The sequence below is a fragment of the Rutilus rutilus genome (genome assembly GCF_951802725.1).
Source record: "Rutilus rutilus genome assembly, chromosome: 6".
Classification (NCBI taxonomy): Eukaryota; Metazoa; Chordata; class Actinopteri; order Cypriniformes; family Leuciscidae; genus Rutilus; species Rutilus rutilus.
This window is the reverse complement of record NC_140214.1, coordinates 44,937,572-44,953,783: the sequence shown is the minus strand read 5'-3', so window position 1 is coordinate 44,953,783 and position 16,212 is coordinate 44,937,572. Positions and strand designations below refer to the sequence as shown.

Below are 16,212 nucleotides of genomic sequence, written 5' to 3'. Positions count from 1 at the left end.
AGTTCTCCCACTTAGAAATCATGGTGGGGTCTGAAATTGTCATCGTAGGTGCATGTCCACTGTGAGAGACATAATCTAAAAAACAAAATCCAGAAATCACAATGTATGATTTTTTAACTATTTATTTGTATGATACAGCTGCAAATAAGTATTTGAACACCTGAGAAAATGTTAATATTTGGTACAGTAGCCTTTGTTTACAATTACAGAGGTCAAACGTTTCCTGTAGTTTTTCACCAGGTTTGCACACACTGCAGGAGGGATTTTGGCCCACTCCTCCACACAGATATTCTCTAGATCAGTCAGGTTTCTGGGCTATCGCTGAGAAACACAGAGTTTGAGCTCCCTCCAAAGATTCTCTATTGGGTTTAGGTCTGGAGACTGGCTAGGCCACGCCAGAACCTTGATATGCTTCTTACAGAGCCACTCCTTGGTTATCCTGGCTGTGTGCTTCGAGTCATTGTCATGTTGGAAGACCCAGCCTCGACCCATCTTCAATGCTCTAACTGAGGGAAGGAGGTTGTTCCCCAAAATCTCGCAATACATGGCCCCGGTCATCCTCTCCTTAATACAGTGCAGTCGCCCTGTCCCATGTGCAGAAAAACACCCCCAAAGCATGATGCTACCACCCCCATGCTTCACAGTAGGGATGGTGTTCTTGGGATGGTACTCATCATTCTTCTTCCTCCAAACACGTTTAGTGGAATTATGACCAAAAAGTTCTATTTTGGTCTCATCTGACCACATGACTTTCTCCCATGACTCCTCTAGATCATGCAAATGGTCATTGGCAAACTTAAGACGGGCCTTGACATGTGCTGGTTTAAGCAGGGGAACCTTCCGTGCCATGCATGATTTCAAACCATGACGTCTTAGTGTATTACCAACAGTAACCTTGGAAACGGTGGTCCCAGCTCTTTTCAGGTCATTGACCAGCTCCTCCCGTGTAGTTCTGGGCTGATTTCTCACCTTTCTTAGGATCATTGAGACCCCACGAGGTGAGATCTTGCATGGATCCCCAGTACGAGGGAGATTGACAGTCATGTTTAGCTTCTTTCATTTTCTAATGATTGCTCCAACAGTGGACCTTTTTTCACCGAGCTGCTTGGCAATTTCCCCGTAGCACTTTCCAGCCTTGTGGAGGTGTACAATTTTGTCTCTAGTGTCTTTGGACAGCTCTTTGGTCTTGGCCATGTTAGTAGTTGGATTCTTACTGATTGTATGGGGTGGACAGGTGTCTTTATGCAGCTAACGACCTCAAACAGGTGCATCTAATTTAGGATAATAAATGGAGTGGAGGTGGACATTTTAAAGGCAGACTAACAGGTCTTTGAGGGTCAGAATTCTAGCTGATAGACAGGTGTTCAAATACTTATTTGCAGCTGTATCATACAAATAAATAGTTAAAAAATCATATATTGTGATTTCTGGATTTTTTTTTTAGATTATGTCTTTCACAGTGGACATGCACCTACGATGACAATTTCAGACCCCTCCATGATTTCCAAGTGGGAGAACTTGCAAAATATCAGTTCAAATACTTATTTTCCTCACTGTATATAGAAAATACTTTATCCACTAAATATAATCCCCTGCAATTATTTGCATTACAGTGCAGCACCAAATGAATGCAGCACAAAATGAATGCTTAATGTCACTTCAGTATTACTCAGTGAAAAAGACACAACAACAATAAAATGGCACAATGACAAACTTGCTTATATTGAACATCAAACTTTTATCAACAAAACAAATAGGACATATGGCATAGGATTCCCCCCTTGTAACACTGATAAAGGAAGGTGTTTGGATTTTCCTCTAAATTTAAAATAAATGCTTAGTTTGTGGTTCGTTAGTATTAATGAAAATACATCAATAATAAAATAGTACAATGATAAATTCACTTATATTAAACATCAGACTTTTATTAACAAAATCGATAAGAAGAATGATATGCTATACGCACATTGTAACAAATAAATAAAATATCTTTGGATTGCTTAGTTTGTGGCTCATTATTATTTTGAATGGAAAACACAACAACAATAGAACAAAGACAAACTTAATTATATTAAACAAATAACTATTTTTTTCATAACTTTTAGCCTCTGGGATCATCCTGTCATTGCACCTTTCTTTAGTCATGTGAATCCTGTGGCTCAACTTACCTCAGTATCTCCAATTTACACTTTATATTCTTCAGTCCAGTGCAGAGCAGCTTCACTCCTGAATCCTGCAGATTATTATTGTTCATATTCAGCTCTTTCAGATTGGTGTCTGATCCAAGAACTGCAGCCAGAGCTGAACAGCTTTTGTCTGTTAAGTTACAATCATTTAACCTACAATAAATCACAACACAGAATTAGATGGAACACATACAATACATTTTCTATATACAAATATTAAATACATTTTCCATTATTCTTTTTTACATAAACACCATGCAATGCATACAAACAGCATTCATCTTCAAAAACTATTTCCAGTAGATTAGTATTTTTTATTCAGTGACAAATTTCCTAGATAAAATGAAGCATGTCTGAAAAAAAAATATTTATGTTGAGATTTATAGCTATAGGATTTCTTCTCTTTTTCTGTCACCTGATGGAGTTTGGGTTTTTGCCACTATTGCCTCTGGCTTCCTTAGTTGGAGACAATTAATATTCAACAATATTATTGACTTGACTGCACTGACACTATTAGATGAGACAGTTCACACTTTTATGGCAAGTTAAAGGCCTTTGACTATAATTCTAAAAATGCCTTCATTCATATGTACATGTCTTTTTGATATAAAATCTTTAATGATTTAAGTAAAGCTAAGATTACTTAAACCTAAGAAATTGTATTTGTTTTTAATATTTCAAGATTAAGTTTAACCGATGGCTGATGCCGATATCTTAGAAAGCAGGGTGATCAATAGGTGATATATCATTAATTTAAAGATAGTAAAAAACAATTACTGAAATTCAGTTTATAGTTATTTTACTTATTTGCTCAATTAGAAAAAATATATAAAAAAAAGATTTTGAACTTGATAAAAAAGTAAACTTTTTTGTAGAAAAAACATCAAATATGATACAACAGGCTTTTGATAAATGTTTATTTGTAAATCTCTCGATCTGCATATTACATTAATGGGGAGCTCCCAACGGAGCCAGAGGGAGGAAGGGAAGAGGCGAAGCCAGAGGAGTGTAGTGTCGAGGCGAGGGCAGGGCAAAGAATGACCAACGTGGAGCTGGGGGGACAAGGGAGCCCGGCAGAGCTAGTGGACTGATGGGCCACGGTGGAGCTGAGGGAGGTAGGAGCCAAGGTTGAGCTGATGGACTGACAGGTTGAGGTGGAGTCCTGGTCGCGGAGGTTGGAGTGTGAACCCGTGGGCTCACCTCACTTAAGGCTCAGGCGGTGAGGCGGCAGCCATCTTGGCTGAGGGCTCGACAGGCATGACGTGAAGAAGCCTTGGGTCAGGCTGTGTTCTGAATCGGGGCGCGACGCTCTCCAGACACCTATTGACGGTCTCTTTCCAGTCCAATCCTGTGGTGTCTGGGAGGTTGCTATGGTGATGGAAAGTTCCCGATCCAGAACAGGATCCTTAGGGTTTCGTTGTCCAGAGCGCTGGTGGCGGCAAGATAGATCTCTCCTGAGCCAGGACGATCATTCTTGCCCTATCGTCCATTTTGGGCGGGCCAATCTTCTGTCATGGTGTGGTGCAGGCAGAAGATGAAGGAGAATCAAAAGTTCCAATGCAAACTTTTACTCAACAATATAAATAATACAGGTACATAGAAGACGGGCAGAACACACACTAAATACGTGTGACATGGTTCACACACACTAAATCCGACGGAGATCGGACAAAGGACTGACTGAACAGAATGGAACTTAAATACAAACACAGATAACACTGATTAACAGAACACACTTTCGATAGATGACGATTAGTGGTCGACCGATATTTTTTTTTTTTTTTTTTTATGCCGATATCTTAGAGCAGGATGGCCGATGGCCGATATTTTTATTATATACTTTATATTTAATTTAATCAATATTTTATAAATTATAAATAAATTAGAAAACGAATCTTTAAAATAAACATGCTTATACTTTAGATGGCAACTTCTTGAATCTGCAGTCCTATTACAGTATTTTTCACCAATAAAATAATTGTTAAAAAATATATGAATATGTGAATAAAAAGGAAGTAAACACTGTAACGGCACTCAGTAATCTGGTAATTTTGTGCGCACTGGTAATTATATTTTTTCAAATAAAGACAAGGTAATGCTAATATTACACACAGCACACAGTGAAAACGATATGAATATGACACAGTGGGCAACTGGATATAGCACAGCATATTTTAAAATGAAGGATTTGAAGTTTTTCGATCACGTCTCTTGTGAAGCTGATCTTCTGTTCGCATTCACTCACTTCTCACGGACCGACCGTCACTCGCCGTAACACGTTTATGCAGGCTACAAATGCACACTTAACAAGATATCACAGCTGGATTCCATTAAATCTGCAAGGTTTCTTATATTAAATGTTTATTAGATATTCAGAGATTTGTTTAAATGATGTAGATGCGCATTTGCTGAATGTTGACGGTAAATGAGAAAGTATTTTAGCCTGATTGTTTGCCTTTTCTGTTACAAATTATATAAAAGCAACGCTTTACTTTTTCGCATACCATTTACTTTCTTTGTTTAACAGTCCTGTCTAACAAAGTATTAGATATCACTGACAGAGATCATAAACTAATGAAGATGGAGAATGAGAGTGAGTGCTGTGTGATCAGGCGCTGCTGTTCCCTTTCAAAAGCTACAATCGATGCTCCGCTGCTTAGCGCATTGGGAATGTCTTAAATCGTGACCAGCTATGAATATTGTGTGTGAACACGTCAATAGAATTGACCCGGAGGTAATGTAGCCTCGGTCGATGACGTCATCGGTGCTCAACCGCGATACAAGACATAGATGAGCCACAGGTGCATCGTCAGGTCTTTTGTCTTCAGAGGCCATACTGTGCATGTGTGCATCAACTCTCTCTCTATCTCTCTATATCTGCTACAGATCTTTGCTAGGAGTTAGTTTTGTCAGGCAGTGTGCAGAAATCGAATTTTCTCTTTACGCCAACAAAAAAAGTTTATAAGTAAAAAAAAAAATGAGTCAACAAAACCGTAAACCTTGTGTTCCTCCGTGTTCTCATCCTATGGCAGAAAAGGATACACACAATTACTGTTTTGTTTGGGGGAGGAGCACGCGGCTCTTGCGTTGGAGCAGGGCGAGTGCGAGCATTGTGAGCTGCTCACAGTTAAAATGCTGCATGCTCGCCTTAGCTACTTCCAATCCACACCCACATTACCATACTGGGGCTCCCGCATGGATCTGGCTGACGAGCAAGAGACGGCTCCATTCCTATCGCTTGCTCAGTCACCAGATCCACATGTTTCCTCACATGATCTCGAAGTGCGAAAACTTCGAGCAGCCTACCCTTTGAGCGTTCCTCCCGCGAAAGTAAATCTGTCGCAGAATTGCTCGAGGTAGTTACTCGCGTGGTGGCCAGGTTACAGCTTGACTGGCCACGCGAACAAGAGACCCCCAAACAATCTAAGCTAGAGGATAGGTTTCTGTCCGGTGGCAGGGGGGAGGGACCAAAACATCAGTCTCTCCCCTTTTTCGAGGACCTCCATGACAAACTATCAAAGTCATGGAGTAAACCATATACTTCCGGTGTCTTTGTGCCCTCAACGTCGACTTTTTCGACTATTGTGGGTGCGAAGTCGCGGGGGATACGGAGATGCCGCAGGTTGAAGAGACACTCGCAGGCTATTTCTCGCCTGGGTCGGCATCTTCGTTAAAGAGACCTACCCTCCCCACGAAGCCATGTAGAACAACTTCAGCGCTCGTGGGTAAAGCTTATCAAGCTGCAGGTCAGGCTGGTGCTGCCCTGCGCACTATGGCAGTTTTACAGGCGTACCAGGCTGACCTGTTGAAGGACTTAGAGAAGATTTAGGGAAGTTAAAAAACACAAAGAAGCGTTTGTTCAGTTTCTTCCTCGCCGCACTCAGGACTATTATTAACAAGAAAAGGAAGTCTTGATGGTCTGGCGCCCAGTCTGGTGGGGGTAGCCCCCCGCAGGACAGGGCGCGTACAACATCTAACCGCCCCACCACCAACGATACGTATCGCGATACTCTCATGGCGTACCGAGGACACCCCGCCCCCTGCTGCCCCGGCCCAGCCCCAATGGACCTCATGTCTTATGTGTACACAACGAATACAGCGTTATAGCCGAACCACCATTAACACCCTATAATAGCAAGCTCCGTATTTTGTTGCTTTCGATAATAAGCAAGGTGTAATCTTTCAAATTCTGTCTATTTGATCACGAATTCAAACAATAAATGCCATTTTGGCGCTCTTTGATGTGGCGTGACAGATCACTGTACATTTAAAGCGGCAGCACGGAGCGCAAGTAAACGCGATTCTCTTCCTCAGTTACAGAATAAACATGAATGGACACCTGAAGGTATGTTAAAAGATACAGTATACTTACTGAAAGGCATCATAACTTGTGTAATCAATCAATCAGTGTTTCAGCAGCGGAAAGACGCCAATAAAACATCTTAGTTTGTCTTAGTTTGTCACATAGCATTATATTTACCTCAGACAAGTCATTCAGTGCCCACAGCTTGTTGGTTCCTAAATGAACTCTTGCACTAAATAAATGCACTATATTAGCCTATATAATATATTTTACTTAACATGTTAATGATTGATATCTTGATTATTTAATGTAGCCTATGTTTTAAATATCTGTCATGAAAATGACAGCAACTGTGTACATATTTATATTTCAATAACAAATTAGAGTAGAAAACGGAGTTAACCCTCTGGGGACCAAGCTGTTTTTGGGGCCCTTGAGATGTTCTGACATGCTCTGACATTTGTGCTTTTTTCAGTTATTTATAAACATGTTAATGGCAAAGGTGTAAATTCACTCTATATAGCACAAACAGGCCTACCATAATATGCGAGCAACATGTATGTAGATGTTTGTATTTTTAAGAGAATAATGTTTATGCGTGGTTATTTAAAAAAATAAAAATGAAAGTTGCTGAAATAAGACCACAAAACTCATACAAAATATGTGCCCACAAGACTTTTGACTAATGGATGTTTTCTCTTCGAGTTCTAGCTTCAAAATTATGTGAAAATAGTCTTGCTTTATCGTTCACAAAAAAAATACATTGATTTAAATGGTGTAAAACAGGTTTTGCTTGGAAAGCCAATATGCGAGGGGGAGGAGTAGTTTACACCTTAGTCCCACCCACTCTGCATAATGACTCTGCATTATTAGCCATTCATTCAGGTGTGACACTGACTGAGCCACAATGCAAGGACAAAATATATATTTAGAAGAAGACTTATATTGACCATTTAAGATTTTGCTTACATCTATCTTGTAAATATGTTTTGCTATTTTATTAAAAAGGTTACAATTACAACAATAATTACAATTTCAGCAATATTTCTGCAAAAAAGTACTCTTTCTTTGTAAAAAAAAAAAAAAAAAAAAGATTATAGGCCTACATTTTATCATTTGTATTCATCAGTTTGAATATAGCCAACATTGGAACATCTTAGTCTATGACTTTATTTTTGACAAAATAGTATTTTATATATATGAGCAGAAAAGCTTATTTGATGTGACAGTATATTCTACAGTAAAAACTGTACCCAAATCTAGTCAACAAAATGTTGTCTTTCATACTTCGCCTGACTGTAACGTTGTTTTTATGAAATACATTTACATTTACATTTAGTCATTTAGCAGACGCTTTTATCCAAAGCGACTTACAAATTAGGACTAAATAAAGCGAGCCATCATGAAGAGGCAAAAACAACAACAACGCAAGAAGTGCTCAGAATACAAAGTTCAGGCATTATTCAGAGTAGCATAAGTCTGATAAGTGATGATTCAAAGGAATTTTTTTTTTATTTTTTTTTTTTTTTTTTTTATGAGGTTAAGTGCTCACGGAAGAGATGGGTTTTCAGCTGTTTTTTGAATGTTGCCAGTGATTCTGCATTCCGGATGAGGCCGGGGAGAGCGTTCCACCAGCATGGAGCTGTGAATGAGAATGTTCTGGAAAGTGATTTTGTGGCTCTCTGTGATGGAACCACGAGACGTCGCTCGTTGATCGATCGTAGGCGTCTGGTAGGGATGTAGACTCGTAAGAGTGAGTGAAAATAGTAGGGAGCTGAGCCTGTGATAGATCTGTAAGCAAGCGTCAATGCCTTGAATTTGATGCGAGCAGCGAGAGGTAGCCAGTGCAGAGAGATGAACAGAGGAGTGATGTGGGCCCTCTTGGGCTCGTTGAAGACAAGACGAGCTGCAGCATTTTGGATCATCTGTAGAGGTTTTGTTGCACATGCTGGAAGTCCGGCCAAAAGAGCATTACAGTAGTCAAGCCTAGAGATGACCAGGGCCTGGACGAGAAGTTGTGTTGCATTCTCAGTTAGGAAAGGCCTGATCTTCCTGATGTTGTGCAGTGCAAACCTGCATGATCGAGCTGTCTTTGAAATGTGATCTGTGAAGGACAGCTGGTCATCAAGCGTTACTCCGAGATTTCTGACCGACCTTGATGGGGTGATTGATGATGACTCTAGCTGGATGGTGAAGTCGTGTTGTATAGACGGATTGGCAGGGAGGATGAGAAGCTCAGTCTTTGCCAGGTTGAGTATTTGTTTGTATTACAGCAGATACTTCCTGGTTCCCAAGAAGGATGGGGGGTTGCGTCCAATCTTAGCTCTTCGAGGCTTAAACCGTACAGTCAAAGTGCTCAAGTTCAAGATGTTAACAGTCAAGACGGTCATGTTGCAAATTCAACATCACGATTGGTTCATCACGATCAATCTGAAGGACGCGTATTTTCACATAGAAATATTGCCACAACACAGGAAGTTCCTGAGGTTCACTTTCGGGGGCGAAGCGTACCAATTTCGGGTTCTTCCATTCGGCCTAGACTTGTCACCCCGCACATACACAAAATGCATGGATGCAGCACTGGCCCCATTACGACTCAGGGCATTCGCATTTTGAATTACATCGACAATTGGTTAATACTAGCACAATCACAAGAGTTGGCGCTTCAACACAGAGACATCGTGTTGGCTCATCTAGTTTCTCTAGGGTTGAGACTCAACACCAAGAAAAGTGTTCTTTCTCCTGCCCAGAGAACGACTTATCTCAGGATCGTTTGGGATTCGATCACGAGGCAGGCACAACTGTCTCCCGCTCGAATCGAGACCATTCGGCAGACCATGAGCAAAGTCAGGCTAGGCCAAGATACATAAGCAAAGAGGCTGAAATATTTTCTCCTTCAGTTGAGAGGTTGTCATGTCCTAGTGCGGGTGGACAACACAGCGGCAGTCTCTTATCGATTGCTCGGACTCGGATCGATTGCTCCTGTCTGCCTCGCTGCCTGCTGTGAGTGTGTTTGCTTCGTTGCTGTAAGCTCCGTCTTAGCCTCGTATTTCTTTTTTTGAACCATCATTTACTACAATTTGTAGTTGTTTATACTAAATACAGCTTACCCAACATCTCAGATTGACATCGCTAGCTTCCGTTACTACTAACACAACACGCTAATTCGCTACTGCTAGCCTGTTAACGCGCCACCCGTGCGCTCAGCTGTTTTATTTATTTATTTTCTCTCGCGCGCTCGCGCCTTTGAGTTCATAAAAGCTCAGGTAAGTAATAATCAGTCAACAAACACGGTGAGTAATGTCTTGTCCTGTTATTGTCACCTGCACTTCATGTCACATGTTTAGCATAGACTTCTCTGTTGGCAATGTAGGATTTATATGTGATAAATGTAAGGAGACAGTTAGGCTGACAGAGAAGATTTCAGAATTAGAGACACGCATCCAAACTTTAATTGAGGATAGTAAGAGTGCTAGAGCTTTAGATACTATTTTGGATGCGCCTAGCATAGTGAACTCTTTACATGATTCGGTTCCAGCTGAAGTAGAGCCTGTGCAGCCGGGCAAATGGGTGACAGTGAGGGATCGCTCTAGTCGCGGATCAAAAAAACACTCTTCCGTTCCGATTACCACAACAAATCGATTTGCCCCGCTCAGTGAAACACCCAATGAGAATTCTGTTGATTGTGCCCTAGTAATTGGTGATTCGATCACACGGAACGTGAAAATAGAGACACCAGCGAACATAGTCACATGTTTGCAGGGAGCCAGAGCGCCTGACATCAAAGCAAATTTAAAAGTGCTGGCTAATGCTAATCGTAAATTCTCTAAGATCATTATTCATGTCGGCACTAATGATGTTCGACTCCGCCAGTCGGAGATCACCAAAATTAATATTAAAGAGGTGTGTGAACTTGCAAGTACGATGTCAGGCACTGTAATTTGCTCTGGCCCCCTTCCTGTTCGCAGGAGTGATGAGATAGTTAGTAGATTGTGTTCACTGAATCGCTGGCTGTCTGAGTGGTGTCCGTGTAATAATATAGAATTCATAGACAATTGGAAAAGTTTTTGGGGCAAACCTGACCTGTTGAAAAGAGATGGTATTCATCCCTCCTGGGATGGTGCTGCTCTTCTATCTAGTAATATGGCTCATAGTCTTAGAGCTCAAACATGACAAATTGGGCACCAGGTCAGGAAGCAGACAGACTGGCTAAACCAACCGTCTGCTAGCGGCCTCGCGTCACCCAGGTCAGATAAATCCCATCACATAGAGCCTCTTTCACCTAGCTATCATCATATAGAGACTGTGTCTGTTCCCCGATTTTGGAAATCCAAAAAATGTTTAAACCTATCTAAGGTTAAAAATTTAATTGATGTTCAACAAATAAAAAACAGCTATAATACAGATGAGCAAATGCTAAAGCTTGGGTTGCTGAATATTCGATCGCTTACTTCAAAAGCACTCATTGTTAATGATATGATTTCAGATAATAACCTAGATGTGCTGTGTTTGACAGAAACCTGGCTAAAACCAAGCGATTACATTACTTATGAGTCCACCCCGCAAGACTACTGTTATAAACATGAACCTCGTCTTAAACGCAAAGGGGGTGGTGTTGCTGTAATTTATAGTAATATTTTCAAAACCACTAAGAAATCAAGTTTCGAATATAATTCTTTTGAAGTGTTAGTGCTTAATGTAAAAATATATAGTATAAATGATAAATCACGTTTGAGATTTGTGCTGGCTACTGTATACAGGCCACCAGGGCACCATACAGACTTTATCAAAGAATTTGCGGACTTTCTATCAGAGTTAGTATTGGCTGCAGATAAAGTACTAATTGTTGGTGATTTTAATATACACATCGATAATGAAAAAGATGCATTGGGTTTGGCATTTAAAGACATTGTAAACTCAATTGGAGTTAGACAACACGTGTCAGGACCTACTCATCGTCGTAATCATACTCTAGATCTAATATTATCACATGGAATAGATGTTGATGCCGTTGAAATTCTGCAGCAGAGCGATGACATCTCAGATCATTATCTAGTCTCGTGTAAATTACATTTAGCCAAGGCTGCAAAGCCGACTCCGTGTTACAAATATGTTAGACCTATCACTTCTGCTACTAAAGATTGCTTTATTAATAATCTTCCTGATCAGTTTCATCATTTTAGCATCCCGGATAGCTTAGAAAAACTTGATATTGCAACAGAAACTTTTAACTCTCTCTTTTCCAGCACTTTAGACACAGTTGCTCCTTTGCGCTTAAAGAAGATTAAAGAAAATAATCCAACACCGTGGTACAACGAGCACACTCGGGCCCTTAAGAGAGCAGCCAGAAAAATGGAGCGCAACTGGAAGAAAACAAAATTAGAGGTATTTCGCATTTCATGGAAAGAGAGCTCGATTGCTTACAGAGAGGCTTTAAAAGCTGCTAGATCTGCTTATTTTTCAAACCTATTAGAAGAAAATAAACATAATCCTAGGTATTTATTTGAAACAGTGGCTAAACTAACGAAAAAGAAAGCTTCAAACACAGAAGGTTCCAAGCAGCACAGCAGTAATGACTTTATGAACTTCTTCACTTATAAGATTGATAATATCAGGGATAAAATTATAACTATGCAACCGTCTACTACAGTATCGCATCAGGCAGTGCATTGTAGTCTTCCTGAGGAAAAATTTGATTCATTCATTGCTATAGGAGAGGAAGAATTTACTAAACTCGTTAAATCATCTAAATCTACAACATGTATGTTAGACCCTATACCGACTAAGCTACTGAAAGAGATGCTTCCAGAGGTCATAGATCCTCTTCTTAATATCATTAATTCCTCTTTGTCTCTAGGATACGTACCAAAAAACTTTAAGCTGGCTATGATTAAACCGCTTGTTAAAAAAATGCAACTTGATCCTTCAGAATTAGTCAATTACAGGCCGATCTCGAATCTACCTTTTCTGTCAAAGAAACTAGAAAAGGCAGTATCTTCACAACTATGTTCCTTTCTAGAAAGAAATGATATCTGCGAGGATTTTCAGTCTGGATTTAGACCATACCATAGTACTGAGACAGCTCTCGTTAGAGTAACAAATGATTTGCTCTTATCATCCGATCGTGGTTGTGTCTCTCTATTAGTGTTACTCGATCTTAGTGCTGCGTTTGACACCATTGACCACAACATTCTTTTAAATAGACTAGAAAACTATGTTGGCATTAGTGGAATTGCACTAGCATGGTTTAAATCATACTTATCTGACCGTTATCAGTTTGTAGCAGTAAATGAAGAGATGTCTTATCAATCACAAGTTCAGTATGGCGTACCACAGGGCTCAGTACTAGGACCGCTGCTGTTCACTCTGTACATGCTACCATTAGGAGATATCATTAGGAAACATGGAATTAGCTTCCACTGTTATGCCGACGATACTCAGCTCTATATTTCTTCAAAACCTAACGAAACTTACCAATTCACTAAATTAACAGAATGCATAGCTGATATAAAAAATTGGATGACTCGTAATTTCCTACTTCTAAATTCTGAAAAAACAGAGATTCTAATTATTGGACAAAATGTTGTAATTCTCTACTGGGTGGTTGACCTGCACGCTTAATAAACAAACTACAGCTAGTTCAAAACGCAGCAGCTCGAGTTCTTACCAGAACCAGGAAGTATGAGCATATTAGCCCGGTTCTGTCAAAACTGCACTGGCTCCCTATTAAACATCGCATCAATTTTAAAATATTGCTGATTACTTACAAAGCACTAAATGGTTTAGCTCCGCAGTACTTGAGCGAGCTCTTAACGCATTATACTCCTTCACGTCTATTGCGATCTCAAAATTCCGGCCAGTTGATAATACCTAGAATATCAAAATCAACTGCTGACGGTAGATCCTTTTCCTATTTAGCACCAAAACTTTGGAACAGCCTTCCTACCATTGTCCGGGAAGCAGACACACTCTGTCAGTTCAAATCTAGATTAAAGACACATCTCTTTGACATAGCGTTCACATAATACATTATAGACTTCTATAATTCAATATTAGGCTGCATAGATTAGGTCAGCTGGAACCGAGAACACTTCCCATAAATCCTGATGTACTTGTTACATCATGAGAAGAATGGCATCTACGCTAATTTTAGTGTCTTTGTTTATCCCAAGGTTTTCCCGCAGCCTGCCGGATCCAGGCCGTTTCCAGATCTGATGAAGGACCTTCGCCTGGATCCGATGTCAACGCAGTGCTGAAGTGCCAACTAGTCTCTCCCTATGGAGGATCCCTTTCCCACTCTACAGATAACGCGTCGTCGGGAAAACTCAATTTGCGTATCCACCCCGAATTGATAAAATAAAATAAAATTCTGAATCAAAACTATAAGGAAACACCAGTAATTTGTTTAGGTTTGGTTTGTAGGGAATTCCAAACCTGCACACATATATTCAAACGCACATAACTATGGAACCCGTTCTTAATGCGCATCTGAACGCCATCAGCGTTTCTCACAGGTTCGCGTTTAAAGTCTGTGTAGAGAGAATGGTGTCGTCTTGGCGGCCCTAATTTAAAAACAAATGATCGTTGCGACGGAAGCGAATCAATCAAAACTAACTTTAGCTGGAAAATAACTTAATTAAAGAACCGCTATAAAGCCAAAACAATCTTACGTTAAATTATACATTTATCTCTGTAAAGCTGCTTTGAGACAATCTACATTGTTAAAAGCGCTATATAAATGAAAATGACTTGACTTGACTTGACTCTTATATAAATCACCAGGGAGGTCTGCGCTCACGCAATCTGAACAGAATAAGCAAGGCAGATTTTTCTCTGGCCCCAGGACAAGTTCCTGTCACTCAGGGCAGTATACATTCCAGTGCATCTGAATGTGGGAGCAGATTTACTGTCCAGACAGAAACTACCGATGGGGGAATGGAAACTCCACCAGGAAGTAGTGAAACAGATTTGGACCAGATTTAACAAAGCGGAGGTGGACCTCTTCGCCTCCCATCAGACAGCGCAATGTCCCCTCTATTTCTCTCTGAGTCACCTAGCCCCCCTGGGTCTGGATGCGATGGCACACACATGGCCCAAAATGCACCTGTATGCGTTTCCTCCAGTTTCTCTGCTCCCGGGAGTGCTAGACAGAGTTCGCCAACAAGGGTCTTGCCTCTTACTGATAGCGCAACGTTGGCCGAACAGAGTATGGTTCTCGGAGATAATATCTCTCCTCGACGGCTCGCCATGGCCGATTCTGGAGAGGAAGGACCTTCTGTCTCAGGCGGAGGGCACGATAATCCATCCCAGGCCCGATCTGTGGAATCTTGCTAGGGCTTCCTCCACTAGAAAGAGTTACTCCAGCAAATGGAATGTTTTTGAAAGGTGGTTTGTTGTACACAATGTAGATCCGGTCAACTGCCAGATTACTTCAGTTCTGGACTTCATGCAGGAGAAGATATCAACAGGCACATGCCCCGCCACTCTCAAGGTTTATGTGGCCGCTCTTTCGGCTTGCCACGCCTTGGTTGACAGGGTGCCACTCGGGAGAAATCCTCTGCTCGCTCATGTCATTCGTGGGGCCAGACGACTGAGGCCTCCAGTAAGAACCAAGATCCATTCATGGGACTTAGCTATAGTCCTCGAGGGTCTGGTTGAGGCCCCCTTTGAACCTGTAGAATCAGTGTTTGACAAACTTCTGACTCTAAAAATGTTTTTTCTTATGGCAATAACTTCTTTGAAAAGAATTGAGGATATGCAGGCTCTGTCCATCTCGTCATCCTGCTTAGACTTTGCCCCAGGAATGGTGAAAGTGATTTTGCATCCTCATCCTGACTACCTGCCTAATGTTCCTTTCTCGACTGTACATCCTGTCACTCTCAAGGCCTTCTGTCCTCCGACATTCATAACGCCGGAGCGGAGCGATCTCACAGACTGTGTCCAGTCCGTGCTCTTCAGGCTTACATCCAACGCACTAGCCAGTGGCGTAAGTCAGAGCAACTGTTATGGGGGTAGTAACAAAGAGGCCGCTGCCACCAAGCAGACCATGTCTCATTGGATCAGGGATGCTATTGCTCCTGCCTATGAGGCGTGCGGTCAAGCTCTGCCAATAGGTCTTAGGGCTCATTCCACCAGGGGGTCGCCTCCTCTAGTGCTTTGGCAAGGGGTGCCCCCTTACAACTTGTTTGTGATGCGGCAGGCTGGTCCTCTCCGCACACATTCATAACATTTTATAGTTTGGATTTTCATGCTACTCCGGGCTCTCACGTCCTTGAGTCGATGTCACAAGCTAATGTCTGAGGCCTTCTTGCATTCTTGTGAGCCCACCTGCACAACCGTAGGGGTCCAGACACTTTCAAGCATGGTGGCGTGGGCATTCTTGTTCCCAATGCGCTAAGCAGCGCAGCATCGATTATAGCTTTTGAAAGGGAACGTTCCAGGTTACTTGACTGTAACCCTGTTCCCTGAAAAAGCGGAACGAGATGCTGCGCTACTTTGCTGTGCTGAAGATGTCCCGGGACTTCTCTTCAGACAAAAGACCTGACGATACACCTGTGGCTCATCTATTTATAGCCTTGTGTCACGGGTGCACGCCGATGACGTCATCGACCAAGGCTATATTACCTCCGGGTCAATTCTATTGACGTGTTACACACTATATTCACAGCAGGTCACAATTAAAGACGGTCCCAATGCGCTAAGCAGCGCAGCATCTCGTTCCGC

At 41.4% G+C, this 16,212-nt stretch overlaps 2 protein-coding genes across 2 annotated transcripts in view; both read right to left on the bottom strand.

Annotated features, from left to right (window-relative positions):
• LOC311292550 (uncharacterized protein) overlaps positions 1–2,333 on the bottom strand; it is a 31,427-nt gene extending 29,094 nt beyond the window's left edge. Inside the window, exon 1 of the mRNA XM_084412274.1 lies at positions 2,169–2,333. Coding sequence (XP_084268400.1) covers positions 2,169–2,254 — 86 coding nt within the window. The 5' untranslated portion in view covers positions 2,255–2,333. The remainder of the gene's footprint in view (positions 1–2,168) is intronic.
• Positions 1–16,212, bottom strand: part of LOC311292518 (uncharacterized protein) — a 1,083,963-nt gene that overhangs the window by 791,291 nt on the left and 276,460 nt on the right. The gene's annotated exons all lie outside the window — the stretch shown is intronic.